The 17,158-nt window shown below is 44.2% G+C and overlaps 2 protein-coding genes across 2 annotated transcripts; one reads left to right on the top strand and one right to left on the bottom strand.

The window, feature by feature from the left end:
- The first annotated feature begins 4,320 nt into the window (after positions 1-4,320).
- inha (inhibin subunit alpha) lies at positions 4,321-6,084 on the top strand. Its single transcript, XM_041871428.2, has 2 exons — positions 4,321-4,899; positions 5,124-6,084. The coding sequence occupies exons 1-2, from the start codon at positions 4,584-4,586 to the stop codon at positions 5,867-5,869; spliced, it is 1,062 nt and encodes a 353-aa protein (XP_041727362.2). The 5' UTR covers positions 4,321-4,583; the 3' UTR covers positions 5,870-6,084.
- Positions 6,085-6,219: 135 nt separating this feature from the next.
- Positions 6,220-16,895, bottom strand: LOC121557982 (gap junction gamma-1 protein). Its single transcript, XM_041871427.2, has 5 exons — positions 16,696-16,895; positions 10,233-10,514; positions 8,729-8,960; positions 7,824-8,531; positions 6,220-7,534 (listed from the first exon to the last, which is right to left on the bottom strand). Exons 2-5 carry the CDS (start codon positions 10,470-10,472, stop codon positions 7,521-7,523), a joined length of 1,194 nt encoding a protein of 397 aa, XP_041727361.1. The 5' UTR covers positions 10,473-10,514; positions 16,696-16,895; the 3' UTR covers positions 6,220-7,520.
- Positions 16,896-17,158: the final 263 nt, after the last annotated feature.

The following is a 17,158-nucleotide window of genomic DNA, read 5'->3' as shown; positions in this document are numbered from 1 at the left end:
TTACAAAGTTATCATATTGATAAAAGATCGCCAGTTCCGATTATTATTTGAACTCGCCATTTAGGGTGCACCTGCGGTGATGATGGGAGCGCATCTGGTGTTTATTTTCAGACAATAGATGCAAAAGTCGCATGGCAACAGAGTTTATCCATCAATCACACGAACTTGGACAGACTGCTAACTGGCCAACAGTTGGGTAAAACATTTTTTAGGTTTTGAACTATGTCTTTTATGAAAGTAGGGTTTTGCGGAGGTTTAACAATATGTAGGCCATTAACTTTGCCGGTTGAAGCGGTTGGACCAAAGTCAAAACGTGCGCAAACATGTATCCTCTAATTTTATTGCCTAAACATTATTTCATTTACTGTCTGAATTTCGCTAAAGATACCTTTGTATAAACTATACTGTAACAGTAGTACAGTACCTGTCCTACATTTATTGTATATTTTCGTATAAAACAATTGTTTATTTATGACAAGAAATAAGGTGCGCGCTACTATGGAAATGAACGCTCCTCCATGCGCTCCTTCATTACGACGTTTCGTTCGTAATAAACGCGCCAACAAACTTAGATTTGGAACTAAAACGTTTTAGTTTGCTTATGGACGAAAGCTGGAATAGCTGCTTTAAATCGGCAAACCTCCAACATCATTCAAAACGTTGAATCAAATGTTAATATCTAGGGATAATATGGATAACTGAGTGTCTCTTAGGCTGCTTGATTTTGTAAATTATTTTTGTATTGAACATTTTACTGTTAAAATGGACTGATCTGGGCATTGGACATTTTTTGAATGCAAATTCAACTGCTTGTAAAGTCAAAACACTCTTTCCCCACTTTTCAGGTATGGATAGCATTCAACCTCAGTCTACATAGTGACAGTTCAAGTCTCCAACATTTCAAGTCGTTGGTCTCCAGGGAAAACAACCCAGCCACAGCTCCATCTAAAGCCTCCAAAGTCAAGTCAAAGCCTCTGAAAGTGCTAAAACTGCTGACTTACGCCGCCCTTCAAAACCCAAAAAGGCTCAAGTCCTCTGGGAGTCCATCCTGTTTCTGTACGCAAACAACTCTGTACTGTCAACAGAATGATCCCGAGGAAGGTTGGTAGTCCAGACTCCTCTCAGAATGCTATGCCATGCCCTGAGCTGCCCCAGCAGGCCTCACAGAGCCCAGGCCCATCCCAGAGTGCTGTGCAGCAGCTGGGCGACAGTGCCAGTCAGGCAGTGACCCCAAAGCCCAAGAAGCCCAAATGGGTCATGAGGATCAGAGCTTTCAAGGACTCGGATACCCTCCCACCGAAGAAGAAGCGACAGAGAAAGAGGGAGAAGAGGCCTGCTGTGCCCGCCATGACTACTGGTAGGTCAGATGAGGCGTCTGGCAGCAGGGAGCACAAAAGAGCAGCCAGCCAGAGTGAACGACGAGATGGAGACCTCATTTCACCACCAACCAAACGCTCCACCAGCCAGACAGAGCAGGGAGCTATTGTCTCTGACACTGTCATTCACTCCTGTGTGTTTGCACCCACCCATCTATTCATGCACACATATGCAATGTCACCCACTGAGAAGAATGAGTGTTAAATTTAGGACTTTTGCAATTTTATTTTAAATAAACATTTTTGCATTACTCCTGAGGATAGTGTTTGTATTCACTATCTACTACTACTACTACTACTACTACTACTACTACTACTACTACTACTACTACTACTACTACTACTACTACTGCTACTACATCTCTATATCAGTGGAGGCTGCTGAGGGGAAGACAGCTCATAATAATGTCTGGAACAGAGCCAATGGAATGGCATCAAACACATGGAAACCATGGAAACCATTCCGTCCTCCCCAATTCAGGTGCCACCAACCTCCTGTGCTCTCTCTCTCTCTATACACTGAGTATACAAAACATTAAGGACCCCTGCTTTTTCCATGACATAGACTGGCCAGGTGAATCCACTTCAATCCGTGTAGATGAAGTGGAGGAGGCAGGTTAAAGAAGGATTTTTAAGCCTTGAGACATTTGAGACATGGATTGGATTGTGTATGGGTGCCATTCAGAGGGTTACTGGGTAAGACAAAATATTTAAGTGCCTTTGAACGGGGTATGGTAGTAGATGCCAGGCACACCGGTTTGTGTCAAGAACTGCAACACTGCTGGGTTTTTCACGCTCAACAGTTTCCCTGTGTATCAAGAATGGTTCACCACCCAAAGGACATCCAGCCAACTTGACACAACTGTGAAAAGCATTAGAGGCAAAGGGGGGGGTGCAACTCAATATTAGGAAGGTGTCCTTATTAGGAAGGTGTCCTTAATGTTTTGTACACTCTCTCTCTCAACGTCCTAGATACATCAGTCTCTCATGGGAGTGTTCAGATAACACTGAGGTTGGGCGGAGGTTTTGGCAGAATAATGAAAGCCTTGCAATTTGCAAACACTCCTGACTATGAACAGAACTCCCTCATGCAACTGAGCCCCAGCTGTGGGAAACTAATGGACGACTGGTGAGTTCAGGCCATCTTCTGGCCATCTTGTTGTACTGCAAGAGCCCTTAAAACAGCCCCACAAACAGAAAACATTAGGTGGATTCCAAACAAAAACTTGCTTCCTACCTTCTATCCTAGATGACTTGTCCTCTTTAAATGTTCTTGAGAGTCATGTTGGGATTTCAATGCATCATGTGGCAAAAATACAGGACAGTCGGTGGTGATGAGAACAGCAGCATGGGAACTACAGTAGCTATGAGATATGTAAAGATATGCACCCTGGCTGCGGTCTATGAATTAGTTCCCCGTGCCTGACTAGAGACGTGTGGCTCCATGACTCCACTCCAGTCACATGAGAGAGCTGACAATGGTACAGATAATCTGTCAGAGAGTTGGTGAGTCACGCAGAAGACTGCCCGTCTGACAGGCCAGTATCACTTTCGGAGTTGGCCAGCACGACCTGGGGCTAGACTTAACTTCCTCTGTCGAGAGAAAAGGATTTGTTTGCAAGAGAACGATTGTGTGCTTCCGAGGTTATCGTAGCCTACTGATCTTGCGACATAAATATAACCTACTTATATTGTCAACATAGTTGAAACAATGTGTTTTCCAAATGATGGTCGTATCTAGTTCGTCTTAGGTCACAGGTCAGGAATGGGTTGTGGTGGAATGTAGATTTAGTTATTTGGTGGCTCACGTGACAACATGAAAGGTTTGAGTTGGGTAGCAACTATAAAACATGAACCTTCAGGAATCACGGCAATACGGTCTCAGAGTGCCTAGTTACACCTCACAAGATATCGACAAACACGCACGTTATGAGGCATTAGAGTCATGGACAACTTGGTCTGGTTTATTTATGCCCCACTGAGACAAGCTGTAGTATCTGACCTTCTCTCTGAAACTGTATTCTATTGCCCAGACGCAGGCAGGCAGAGCCTCAAGGCCGGAGTCGGATAAAGACAGATTAACGCACACATTTATTGTTTGGTGGGAAAGCAGGTGCTATGATGAGGGACATCCACATCTGTTAGGTTCATTATGATGAAAAATAAATAATATTGAACCTTTATTTTATCAGGGAGTCATACTGAGACCAAGGTCTCTTTTACAGACGAGCTTTATGAAAGGACTATAGCAACACTGTGAGTTCACGTGTGATTAGTGTTGTGATCTATTCGTAACACTTAGTATCCTCTAAGGGGGTTGCAAAGGGTTTATGAGTAGTTTATATAAACAGTTATAACACATTCGTTCAAACTGTGGTTCATTTTCAATAACAACTGACCCCAATATCTGTTTACATTTGAGTCATTCAGCAGACGCTCCTATCCAGAGTGACTTACAGTGCATTCGTCTTAAGATAGCTAGGTGAGACAACCACATTTTCTGCACTTATAGAGCATGTAAGCCATTCCATTTCAGACAGCACCTCTTTCAATCCTGTCTTATCAGGCCCTGGTGTTTTGTCTAATACTACTCCGCTGCTGAAATCTCATCACACCTCCTACATTAAATACACACACTATGCGTATTAAAGAAAACCTTGACACTAAGGAAAAATACCTCAGAAAGGGTTTCAAAGTGTTGCTTCAGTCCACTTAACAAAACAGACAAATCTAGTACAGTACAAGAACAAAGTAGCCCTCACCGTGGAACGCAGACTGCGATCAAATACATTGCAACTTCAAATCACCCACAAGGTCATACTCTGCCGTCTTTCCTCTGGACTATGACTGCATAACAATAACATAGGGCTCTCTCACACTCCCTTTTTCTCCAATGTCTAGATATGCTTGGGTAGGAGGGAGGGGGCCAATATTAGTCCATGAGAAAACAAAAGAAAGACCCACAGTGCTCAGCGTTGGCAGAGACGGAACCTCCATGTAATACAGGACTTCATTGACTTCATTTGCTCTGTTAACCGGCTCAGGACAGAGAAGGATCTACACTACTTCACCTACTATAATTTTTTGGCACAATCAATTGACCCGTTTGGTCAATTTACCTACTTGGATTACTCAAACTCAAAGCATTTTCCCACATTGATCTACATGCTTCACGACCCTCCTCTATAGACTGAATAGATCTGAACCATGTGGAGTGGTCCTTCTACTGTCCTCTCATGTGTCCTGCTGCTCATGTGGAGCCAGACCCGGACCCAGGCCTGCCAGGGGGACGAGCTGCCTCGTGAGGTGGTGCTGGACTGGTTGAAACAGCGCCTCCTGGATGGGTTAGGGATGGAGCAGCCCCCTGAGCCCAGCCTCCAGGCCCATGACGGGGGCAGAGAGAGAACAGAGGTGGTGCGAGGTCACCGGAGATCCACCAGGGTAGGGAGGGCAGCCTGGGCCCAGGACCACAGGAGGCATCACCAGGAGAGCCAAGAGCAAGTCATCCTCTTCCCCAGCTCTGGTGAGTAAGAGGGTCTATCATTCTTTCTCCTTTTCTCACGCTCTGACGCCATGTTCCTTTTCCCTTCTCTTTAGTCAATCTCTCTTCACTAGCTCACTCCAAAAGTGAAGTTTGTCAGATGTTTTTCCAGACCTCAACAAATGACAAGTGTAGGTTCTTTGTTTCACCCATTTCCCCATCTATTGACCTGACCTTTTTTCCACTGTCTGCTTTGTTTTTCCCAGACTCTACCTGTCATAGCTCAGACTCTCCATCAGAGGAGAGAGCCACCAGACACTTCACCTACTACTTCCAATCCTCCCTAAACAACCAAGAGTCCGCCATCACCTCGGCCAATTTCTGGTTCTACGCCGGCGAGGGGGCCAGCAGGAACACCACCCCGCTCTACATCCTCACGTCAGACCAACAGCTCCTCCAGGTGGCAGAGTCTCCGGCCAAGACCACCGCTGATGGCTGGACCACCTACCGCCTCGAGCGCCACCTCCTCACCGCCCTGACCCAAGGCCCCTTCGCGCTCCAGGTGCGCTGCCCCGCCTGCGAATGCCACGCGAACGAAGCCGACAAAATGCCATTCCTCCACCTGCATGCCCGACTTCACGGCCCAGACCGCTCCCCACGGCGAGCAGCCGCCACCATCCCCTGGTCCCCGTCGGCCATCGACCTCCTGATGAGGCCATCGCAGGAGAAGCCAGAGTACAGCGACTGTCAGCGGGAAGAGATCAACATCTCGTTCCAGGAGCTGGGCTGGGACAACTGGATCGTTCACCCAAAGTTTCTCAACTTCTACTACTGTCATGGGACCTGTTCGGCTTTGGACCGCACCACTGCTATGCTGGGGATCAAACAGTGCTGCGCTCCAGTCCCCGGGACCATGAAGTCACTACGGTTCACCACTACGTCTGACGGGGGGTACTCCTTTAAATACGAGACCCTGCCCAACATCATACCAGAGGAGTGCACCTGTATCTAGGCCTAAAACCTCAGATGGGCTCAGTTTTTCCAAGTAAGATTCATTGTTATGCTGGTGGTCTAGGCCAGGGCAACTTTGACCTTTTTATTTTTAAAGTGTCTTTGGAGAACTCGACACCTAGGCTAGACTTATAACTGATAGGCCTACGTTTGTCATGCACCAAGACTAGAGCAAAATAAAGTTTGTTATTGATACAGCTACACAATACATTGAAATGAATGTGCAGTGTGTTCTTCCTTCTTGCCACAAGAGGGCAATGCAGACTCAGATTAAGGCATTTTAGAAGAAGTGAAGTATAGACAGAGGTCAACAGTGAAGTAATCATTCCAAAAAAAGACATTGCAAAATCATTCTGTTCAAATATATTTATTCATGTATTTCTATGAAACTCTACAGTTACAAAAACTACAAAACTTGCAACAACGCTCCACCAAATATTGAAAAAATATATAATTGGAGTGTTATTTCTGTACCGAATAAAAAACTAAAGGAAAAATGAAATGAACACAGCATATGACACAATCGTTTCCAGTTTTCAACTCAACCATTTCAAAGTACCATCACATTATGACAACAGATAGGCAAATCATGGGGCATTTGCCTCCTTAGAATTCCAGCACAAACATAAAAAAAATAACTCACCAACTAGCTAGCATGAACAAAAGGAACCAGGACAGGAGAGGCATGACAGGTACAAGAGGACTACAGATTATATGAGTGTTTTAACAGCAAGAACATTTCTAGTCATCACAGGATTCAAGCATTTCCCAGGTATTTATCACATTTGGCCAATTTGTTGGAATTACTAATATACAAGGCTTTAACAATGAGAGGAGTCTCACGGAATGTCAAAACAATTATTAACTAGTCACATAAACCTCTGACAAAAGCTGTACAGTTTATGTCCAAGATTAAGTTAAGGTTTCGTTGAAGAACTGCACTTTTGGAAAACCTCCCACCACCTTGTATGCAACACACGCACATGTACACACATCCTCTTAATGTCTGTGCAGAAATACATCCCCCAGGCAAGTGTTCATTGCGGTTCACTCTGTTTCCAGCGACAACAAGCCCTGGCTTAACAACATGTGCAGTAAATGCTTTTAAGACCGTGTTGAGCCTCGCTCTTAAATTGGACCGACTAGTAAACTTTGTCAATAGAGACGAAGGGGGGTAAATTAAAGCTTACACTGTATGAGACAGATTCCCCTGACAGAACACTGAAACTGACCGGAGAACACTTTGGAATGGACATGAACGGAGTGACTGCGAAACAAACTAAAACGGACAAACAAAAACACCTTTGGGCAAAAGAAACGGGGTGTCGACTACATCTAGAAGGCTGTGCTTCAACGACAGGCACTGCCAAGGTAGGGTGTGGGGTTTCGGCAAGCTGAAACTTGAGACCAAAGTATTTGGAGGCTCTAAAGTCGAGCGAGTCAGACGCTAAAGGAGATTTGTCCTGTAGCTTTACGGAAGCTTGTGCAGCTTTACATTTAAGATTTCACTGGCCCGTAATATTGCAAGGCACTCCATCCCTCACACAATCACACTCTTCAGTCGCTCTCAGTTGTCTGGCTGTGTTCCCATGTGCTTCCCCATCCGTGGAGGGCCAGTTGGGAAGAGAAAGCAGGCAGGCATTAAGCAGGATTCAGGCATGTACTCCTGAGGGAACAACAACACGTTAGACAGGAAATAGAGGGATCTCTAGGTTCTCTCCTACTTTATGGAGACAAACAGTACTATAGGCCTATCTAGGTTAATGTCATTCTGTACAGTAAGGCAGTCATTCAAAATGGCTTAAGGAATCTGTAACAGGTTCAAATAAACACAATGTCTGAAAAATACTTTTCTTCAGTCCCTCTTTTTCCTAGGACTGATGAAGCTCGAAACCTTCAGTCATATTGGTTTGACCCGTTCAGCAGTCATACTATTTCACCCCCTTCCTCCCTACCTTTCTCGCTGGCCGCCGCCTGTTTCTCCTGAGCGAAGTTGAGTCTGTTCTGCTCAGCGGCCGTGGTGTTGTTCTCTGGGCTGCTGCTCCGTGACAGGGACCCCTGGCCCTCCTCGTTATGGTAGGCCAGGTCCAGGTGCTGCTGGGCCATCTTCAGGTGCTTCCTCAGTCTCTCCAGGTCTCTGCTGGACGCCTCATCCCCCAGGCTCTCCCTCCCAGAGTCCCCCGCCAGCGGCTCTCTGAACTCTGCCTTCAGCTTGCCTGACGGGTCCTTCTTCCCCAGGGCAGCGTGGTACCCTGGCGGGGCCGTGGGCACATGGCGGGAACTGCAGAGGGACCCCCGGGCCACGGGGGGGAGAGGTGGGGCGGGGTGGCGTCTGGCGCGCCCGCGGAGGGTGTCGCGGACCCCGCCGAAACCCAGATGGAAAATCTCCAGGAGGGTGAGGGTGGTGCAGAGGAGAGAGACTACGTACATGACCAGGAGGAAGATGGTCTTCTCGGTGGGCCGCGAGACGAAGCAGTCCACCGTGTGCGGGCAGGGAGAGCGCGTGCACACGTAGGAGGGCGCCACCTCGAAGCCGTAGAGGACGTACTGGCCTAACAGGAAGGCCACCTCGAAGGCGATGCGCGAGATCAGCGAACACACGTACACCTTCATCAGGCCGTCGCGCGCGATCCGCCGCCGACCGTCGTGCTTCTTCACCGAGCCTGAAGAGGAGGCAGTGACACAAATCAACTGACTGACAGCATGTCACAGGGCAAGGAAAAGACTAGGGACGAGTATGATCCACACAACGTTTTAAATAAAGTAATTTCCTTGGTGACAACTTTAGAACCAGTGTGAATGAAAAGCGGTATGAAATGAGTCAGTTTGTGTGTGGAGAATCTCTCCTTCCTCACCCTACCTTCTGTGGATTTCTCTTTGTCCTTCTCCACCTCGATCTCCTCAGTGATCATGGGGTCCTCCTCTCCGTTGTCCTCCGCCTCCTCGTGGTCCCGCTGTGCCCCCCGGCTCACGATGGGCATTCTCTTCTTCCCAGCGCGATGAAGAGGCCGATACTCAACATCCTCCATGCGGGCGATCTTGTGCATGGCAAAGCCCAAGTACATGATGGTAGGGGTGGTGATCAGGATCACCTGGAGGAGGAGGAGATGGGAGGAGTGGATGTTAGACAGGGAATTCACGAGTGCATATGCAGTTAATGGTTTGTTTGTGTCAAAAGTTTATGCATTCCATTTATCACATCTGTTATGGCTACACACCTTATAGTTGCTTCATGCTAACTTGAGAACTTTTACATACAGTACCAGTCAAAAGTTTGGACACACCTACTCATTCAAGGGTTTTTCTTTATTTTTACTATTTTCTACATTGTAGAATAATAGTGAAGACATCAAAACTTTGAAATAACACATATGGAATCATGTAGGGATAACCAAAAAAAAATTGTTAAACAAATCAACATTTATTTTTATATTTGAGATTCTTCAAAGTTGCCACCCTTTGCCTTGATGACAGCTTTGCACACTCTTGGCATTCTCTCAACCAGCTTAATGAGGTAGTCATTTGGAATCCATTTCTATTAACAGGTGTGCCTTGTTAAAAGTTAATTTGTGGAATTTCTTTCCTTCTTAATGTGTTTGAGCCAATCAGTTGTGTTGTGACAAGGTAGGGGGGGTATACAGAAGATAGCCCTATTTGGTAAAAGACCAAGTACATATTAAGGCAAGAACAGCTCAAATAAGCAAAGAGAAACGACAGTCCATCATCACTTTAAGACATGAAGGTCAGTCAATCTGGAAAATGTCAAGAACTTTGAAAGTTTCTTCAAGTGCAGTCGCAAAGACCATCAAGCGCTATGATGAAACTGGCTCTCATGAAGACCGCCACAGGAAAGGAATACCTAGAGTTACCTTGGCTGCAGAGGATAAGTTCATTAGAGTTACCAGCCAAGAAGGAGAGTGATGGAGTGCTGCATCAGATGACTTAGCCTCCACAATCACCTGACCTCAACCCAATTGAGATGGTTTGGGATGAGTTGGACCGCAGAGTGAAGGAAAAGCAGCCAACAAGTGCTCAGCATATGTGGGAACTCCTTCAAGACTGTTGGAAAAGCATTCCAGGTAACTACCTCATGAAGCTAGCTAGAATACCAAGAGTGTGCAAAGCTGTCATCAAGGCAAAGGGTGGCTACTTTGAAGAATCTCAAATATATTTTGATTTGTTTAACACTTTTTTGGTTACTACATGATTCCATGTGTGTTATTTCATAGTTTTGATGTCTTAACTATTATGCTACAATCTTTAAAAAAAAGAAAAACCCTTGAATGAGTAGGGGTGTCCAAACTTTTGACTGGTACTGTATGTTTGCGGAATTTTGTTGTTGTTGATTTTCCATTAAGTCTCACCTGGAAGATCCAGAAGCGGACGTGAGAGAGTGGAGCGAACGCATCGTAGCAGACGTTCTCACACCCAGGCTGCTGCGTGTTGCAGACAAACTTAGCCTGTTCATCGTAGTAGATAGTCTCACCCCCCACGGCCGTCAGCACGATGCGGAAGATGATGAGCACAGTCAGCCAGATCTTCCCCACGAACGTGCTGTGGTTGGAGATCTCATCCAGGAGACGCGTCAGGAAGCTCCAGCTCATGGTGAGGCCTCAGCAGACACCTGGCCAGGAGCCCTCTCAGCTCTGGGGGAGAGGTGATGTTATTTTCAGTGTGGCATTTACCTGAAAAAGCCATTTTTGGTGCTCCTGGCTCATCTTCAGAGGAGGTCATTTTCAAAGACAGAAAGGAGACCATGATCATCATGTCAGTTATGGAGGTAGGATTGGAGGAGTGTTAGGAGCAAAAGGGGAAGCTTCTTAAAACACACATCAGGTCAACACAATCATCAAGGTAAAACAAATGCCAGTCAAGACAAGACCGGGGGTAATTACTAAAAAGTCAGCAGAGAGAACTGGCTGCCTCCTGTAAGGATCCATTCTACACACTAGACTGTAGATATCCTGTATGGATCTATTCTACACACTAGACTGTAGATCTCCTGTAAGGATCCATTCTACACACTAGACTGTAGATCAGAGAAAACAACCATGCGATACACACGTGTGTATGTGTCACCCTGGGAGAGGTACAGAAATAAAACCAAGCCATCCATACTTCAAAGTGCTAATAGAATAAATCAGAGCTTAGTGTTAAGCTTCTAATCTTTTAGTTACTGTGTGAACTCCAGGGGAGGTCCAAACTTTAACGCAGTCAAATTATTTACAAGTCATTACTGTAATACTGCTGGAAATATTTGATTCTCTACCACGATTCAACCAAGCATGGCTCTTCAGTTAAACCTCAAACATAACATGTATATATGTATTTAAAATCAAAAGTTGCAAAACCGGTTCTTATGGACACCTTAACATGAATTGAAAAAAACAATTAACTGAAACGGTATGGCTACTTCTTATTCCTGAAAGGGAATTTTAATTACCTTTCTGACATGACTGAATTAAAATGGCCTCATTGACCCCAACCCTGCTCTAGAAAAATAACACTCTTGAGAAATACTTGATTTGATCAACAGGGGGCACCACTCCATCCACAAGGTTAATCTATGATGAGCCATAGGTGCATAAGGTGGGAACAGGGATGGTTGGATGTTGACGGCCACACTCCCAGGTTAAATATCATTATAGGAACCAGAAAAGCAGGTGCCAGGTGGAATGTTACCACCTAGTGGGATTTCTGTGATAGTAGTACCAACGAGATTAACATGTCTCACACCCAGGCTTCAGTTCTACGGCAATATGTTTTCCTTGTGAAGGATTTAGCAAGTGTGGTTTCTGGTTTCACAATATGCTTTTTGCTCTGATGTAAAAAGGAGGTTGTTCATTTGGAAGCGCAATTTAAAAAAAACAGTTACAATAAGGTCTCTGTATACACTGAACTGCTAGTGAACCATGGTGGACCGGCCCCACAAAACTACATTCATGACAGTTGAAAAATAACCTAACACAGGTCAGTCCATACTGTATCATATGGTACCATAGTGGATTGTGGTTCACACCTATATTCTTACAGCGCCCTGTCATTCCAAACCCCAGCCTCCTCACTACCACCTCTACAGACTGGCATCGGCAAGTCACAGCAAGCTGGGACTTCACACTGGGGGGAGAGAGGTTGGTGTGGGTCAGAGAAGCAAGGAAGACCAGATGGGAAAGCTTAGCAGGAGGAGGAAAGGGGGTGAAAATGACTGGAGGGGGGAGGGGGGGGTCGCCCCGTAGAGTCAAAGTATTTACCAGGCCACTGAATTATGATAGATGAGGAGGTAGGTCAAGATAGAAGCTACTGCAGCAAAGTGTATACAGACATTGCAATGGTATACTGTGTTCATACAGTGAGCGCTCCAGAAGTATGGGGACCGCAGATTGTTTTGTTGTTTTGGCTCTGTACTCCAGCACTTTGGATTTGAAATGATACAATGACTATGAGGTTAAAGTGCAGATGTCAGCTTTAATTTTAGGGTATTATCGGGTGAACCATTTAGAAAATGACAGAACGTTTTGTACATAGTTTCTTCCCCCCCATTTAAAGGGACCAAAAGTATTGGGACAAATGCACTTACGTGTATTAAAGCACTAAAAAGTTAAGTATTTGGCCCTATATATACACACACGACTACATCAAGATTGTGACTCTAGAAATGTGTTGGATGCATTTGCTGTTTTGTTTTGGTTGCGTTCCAGATTATTTTGTGCCGAATAGAAATGGTAAATAGTGTATTGTGCCATTTTGAAGTCACTTATTGTAAATTATAATACGTTTCTAAAAACGCTTCTTTAATGTGGATGCTACCATGATTACGGATAACCCTGAATTAATGGTGAATAATGATGAGTGAGAAAGTTAGACATCATGCACATTTCAAATCCAAAGTGCTGGAGTAGAACCAAAACAACAAAAATGTGCCACTGTCCCAATACTTTTGGAGCGCACTGTATTTGACATGATGAAGGCTTCTGAGTGGCGCAGTGGTCTAAGGCGCCGCATCGCAGTGCTAACTGTGCCACTAGAGATCCTGGTTCGAATCCAGGCTCTGTCGCAGCCGGCCGCGACCGGGAGACTCATGGGCGGCGCACAATTGGCCCAGCGTCGTCCAGGGTAGGGGAGGGAATGGCCGGCAGGGGATGTAGCTCAGTTGATAGAGCATGGCGTTTGCAACGCCAGGGTTGTGGGTTCGATTCCCACGGGGGGCCAGTATAAAAAAATAATATAATAATAATAATATATGTATTCACTAACTGTAAGTCGCTCTGGATAAGAGCGTCTGCTAAATGACTAAAATGTAAATGTAATGAACCTGTCTAGGAGTGTTCATCTAATAGCAACAGTCATCATTACTCATCAATGATCACCAGTTACCTTGATTACTTTCTTGATCCAAGAAACAAAACTAGCCCGTCTTTCCCACACTAGTCATCACTGGTCTCTAATATCCCAGAATACATGTGGGTGAGGTGACCAAGTCTTCATCTAGTGCCAGTACCTGAGGGCATACCTCTACCAATTGCCAGGTCCTCTCAACTCAACCTTTGAAAAAAGAGTGGGTGCAGTGAGCAGATTTAACTAGGCCTATTTGACAATCATTCCATACAACTGAAACAAAAAATGTCCACGTTTCCTGTGCCAATTAACCCTACACATTTTGACTGGAAAAGGTTTGTTTTATTACTTTTTCCATATCATGTAAATCATTAACAATGTCTTAATACAGTATGGTAAATACTTATCAAGAGGAGAAAATATCCCTTATCCACATCTAAAATGTAACTAATCAAGCCAATCGTGATTGAGTTTATATATAATCTGTTTAATTTAATTGTAGTTTCAAGTTATTATATTCTAATTATGTTAACATTAAAGATGAAATGTTTTGTAGGAAATATAATCAAGAAGTATTTTAGATAATTGGGGGCAGGCGAGGAGAACCTAGACAAAGCTGTCTGGTATCTGACTCTTGACACGGTAACATGAGATCAAGTGATCGGTTGGTTTATTCTTCTGGGTTTTTGGTTGCAAGCAAGTTTGGCCCTATATTCATAGCACACAACGGGCGCAAGTAATCTACTGTTAGTAGATATGCAATTGACCCTGCATATTTAAAAAGGTAAAGCTGATTCTAGATCAGCACTCCTACTCTGAGACACTGAACATGGGCCCTGCGTGTCCTAGTTTACAGCCAGTTTGTTCAGTAAATCCCTTTGATATTGGATCCTCTTCTCCATTTCATAGTGTACTTTGAGTACACAACGCCCATTGAAGATGACAGGTATTATCTAGCCAATGTCTAAAATGTCTCAGGTCAGTAAAATATCCAATGTTACATAATTGTTCATGTAAATCAAACCACTCTTCAAAACAAAAAAGCACTGTCCTAGCAGCCTAATAAGCATTGTGCATGAAAATGGGTCAGCCAGCTTTCTTCTGAATTTCCTTCTGGCTTTGAAAAGCAGTTGGTGCCACCTTCCCAATGCATACCATTTCATCTTTGGTCAATTGAGGCCTAGCCTACACCTAACAGGCATTCTACACTGCTCATGCCAGCAAAAGCCATGCGTCCAGTTTAGTTCCTCTAACACATAGAATAGAATATAAAACAGACCAAAGAAACACAGGCAGCCTATACAGTGAAAAGGCCATCTAGGATTTCTAGTGGAGAGGTGTAGACAGGTGGGCGAGTCAGTGAGAGTTCCATTAAGCTGAACCACGGTGCACTGGTCTATGGCATGTGACGTGAACAGACAAAAGGGGTGAGGGAGGAGCGCCGTACTCAAATCAAACCGTAATCTGCACCGTTTAGGCATGTTGTCAGTAAGGCAGAATGGTGCATCATTCAGAAACATAACATATGTTCTAATTTTTTTAACTACACTGAACAAAAATATAAAGGCAACAATTTCAAAGATTTAACAGGAGTTAAGGTTCATATAAGGAAATCTATCAATTGAAATAAATTCATTAGGCCCTAATCTATGGATTTCAGATACCTTCAAAAAATTAAGAATGGGCCAAATTCTCTAAAACGACGTTGGAGGTGGCCTATGGTAGAGAAATGAACATTCAAGTCTGGCAACAGCTCTGGTGGACATTCCTCCAGTCAGCATGCCAATTGCACACTCCCTCAAAACTTGAGACATCTATGGCATTGTGTTGTGTGACAAAACTGCACATTCTAGAGTGGCCTTTTGTCCCCAGCACAAGGTGCACCTGTGTAATGATCATGCTGTTTAATCAGCTTCTTGATATACCACACCTGTCAGGTGGATGGACTATCTTGGCAAAGAAGAAATGCTAACTAACAGGGATGTAAACAGATTTGTGCAGAACATTTGAAAGAAATTAGCTTTTTGTGCTAATGACAAATACCTGGTATCTTTTATTTCAGCTCATGAAACCAACATGTTTACATGTTGCATTTATATTTTTGTTCAGTGTAATTTTCATTGGGAAGGCAGATAAAGCATTTTTATCAAAAGCAATCACTTTTGCATGTGGAAACAGAATCCTACTAATTACTCCGTGTTGAACCTATCACTTTTGTTTTCAGTGGGCAGAGCGGGGCACCTGGCTCACGCCCAGGAGGCAACCGGTTCCAAAACTAATGCAATCACTTTTCACCCGATGCAAACTTCTTCCACCAAGGCAACCCGGGACAGATAATCAAATCCCCTTTCAGTGACAACCCAGGCCTGGCATTTAAAAGTCAAACCAAACAGCGAGAGAACACTAGACTAACTGGACCAGTAAAGATGGCCACCTGATAGGCTAACATGTAGGTAATCTGTGAATGGTTAACACACAAACACAGTTGAGAGAGTGAGGGCAAATAAGCCTACTAAACACTTCTCAAATTCTCAATGACCAGCTGACCAAGACAGAGAGAACAATAGCCCGTTTTCTCATCTGGACCAAACCTCAACCTAGGCTACTGAACAAGCAAAAGGAGTTTGGTCAGTGAAGTAAAGACGGGGGGATGGGAGTTGAGCAATGCAGAAGGCATGGTAGTGAATGTATCCGGTCAAGGAGCAGCGAGTTAACATTCCTTTGCCTCTAACCAAAAACAGAGATGGTCCCTGGCATAGGCCGAGGGTACATGCATGAAACCACTGCCTGCATGGCAACCAATAAACCTACAAACGCCAATCATTGAACTTCACTAGGTCACTCATAGAACTGTGACTTTGTGCATGAAATGGACTGTGTAAAAGGCCAATGAGCCAGAGAATTTAGATTAGGCTTGTTCGCTCACCATCAAGCGTTTTATTAGCGACTAAATTAGATACACACGTGTGTTAAAATAAAGTGCTTAATGAAGAGTTAATATTTTGATTGATAAAAACTGCCGATTTTAAGATTATCAAGATAATGAAGGCCTATACACAAAGTTTGACAAATCATGGATGGAAGGCGTTTGGTAAAGTTCAGACGGAAAAATCCATCAAACATTGGCCGGTAACAGTTGATTCATTCCGCAAACAAGATTAGAAACAACTTAATTCCGAACAACCATTTAATTGTAAATTCGGATTTTTTTATTAAATGAATACAAAAGTAGCAAACCTAAGTGCCTTGTGTCAAATTGCCAAAGAAAAGCTAAAGATCACACGATTGTAGCTTTGCTGACTGCGCTCACACAACGATGGTAGGAGATTACAAAAACTGATCCTAAAACTTTGAGCAAGGATTGATAGGCAACAATTTGTGGAAGGAATACATTGACACTAGTAAATTAAACTGCGAGCAAAGTCACATTAAGCGTTTGTGAACCTGGTAAAAACTTCTCAAAGGATTATGGGTCTCCTCGCAAAAACTCACCTTTAACGCTCAAAGCTGTCCTTCTTGTCTTCAACCTTGATTCCCCCGCGTAGCCTCTCCAAATTATCCACAACTTGTTCTTTCTCCTCCACTGCTCTCTCATAAACTACACCCCCTCTTTTTTAACCCATTCGGCGCTTTGTGGTACCATGTGACCCCTGCATCCATGTCGGGGTCCCAAACACATTCAACGAGGACAAAAGAGAAGTCCCGAAATCCTTTTCACCCTCCACGTAATCCTGCCCCGTTTAGGAGGCCCTTATCTGAAACGTGAGCTATACTAGCTGACTAGCTACTGTTTGCTCTATACTGTAATTAAGTATGAGGAGCTCACGTTTCACACGTTTTTGTATCATCTCATTGCTATATGCAGATTAATTAAACCAAGAAAGTCAGATATTTATGAAACCAATGGGCTTTTATATCTCTACAATCAAAGTCAAAACAGAATAGGTAGGTGCAG

The sequence above is a fragment of the Coregonus clupeaformis genome, chromosome 9, assembly GCF_020615455.1.
Source record: "Coregonus clupeaformis isolate EN_2021a chromosome 9, ASM2061545v1, whole genome shotgun sequence".
In the NCBI taxonomy this organism is placed as follows: Eukaryota; Metazoa; Chordata; class Actinopteri; order Salmoniformes; family Salmonidae; genus Coregonus; species Coregonus clupeaformis.
The sequence above is the reverse complement of the archived record's forward strand: the minus strand, read 5'-3'. Positions and strand labels throughout refer to the sequence as shown.

Bases quoted from the DNA above. Each gene is read 5' to 3' on its own strand.
- inha (XM_041871428.2), top strand. From the start codon at position 4,584: ATGTGGAGTGGTCCTTCTACTGTCCTCTCATGTGTCCTGCTGCTCATG. The intron at 4,900-5,123 runs GTGAGTAAGAGG...TGTTTTTCCCAG, and splicing joins CATCCTCTTCCCCAGCTCTG to ACTCTACCTGTCATAGCTCA.
- LOC121557982 (XM_041871427.2), bottom strand. From the start codon at position 10,472: ATGAGCTGGAGCTTCCTGACGCGTCTCCTGGATGAGATCTCCAACCAC. The intron at 8,961-10,232 runs GTGAGACTTAAT...CTCCTCCTCCAG, and splicing joins TCCGCTTCTGGATCTTCCAG to GTGATCCTGATCACCACCCC. The intron at 8,532-8,728 runs GTAGGGTGAGGA...CCTCCTCTTCAG, and splicing joins CAAAGAGAAATCCACAGAAG to GCTCGGTGAAGAAGCACGAC.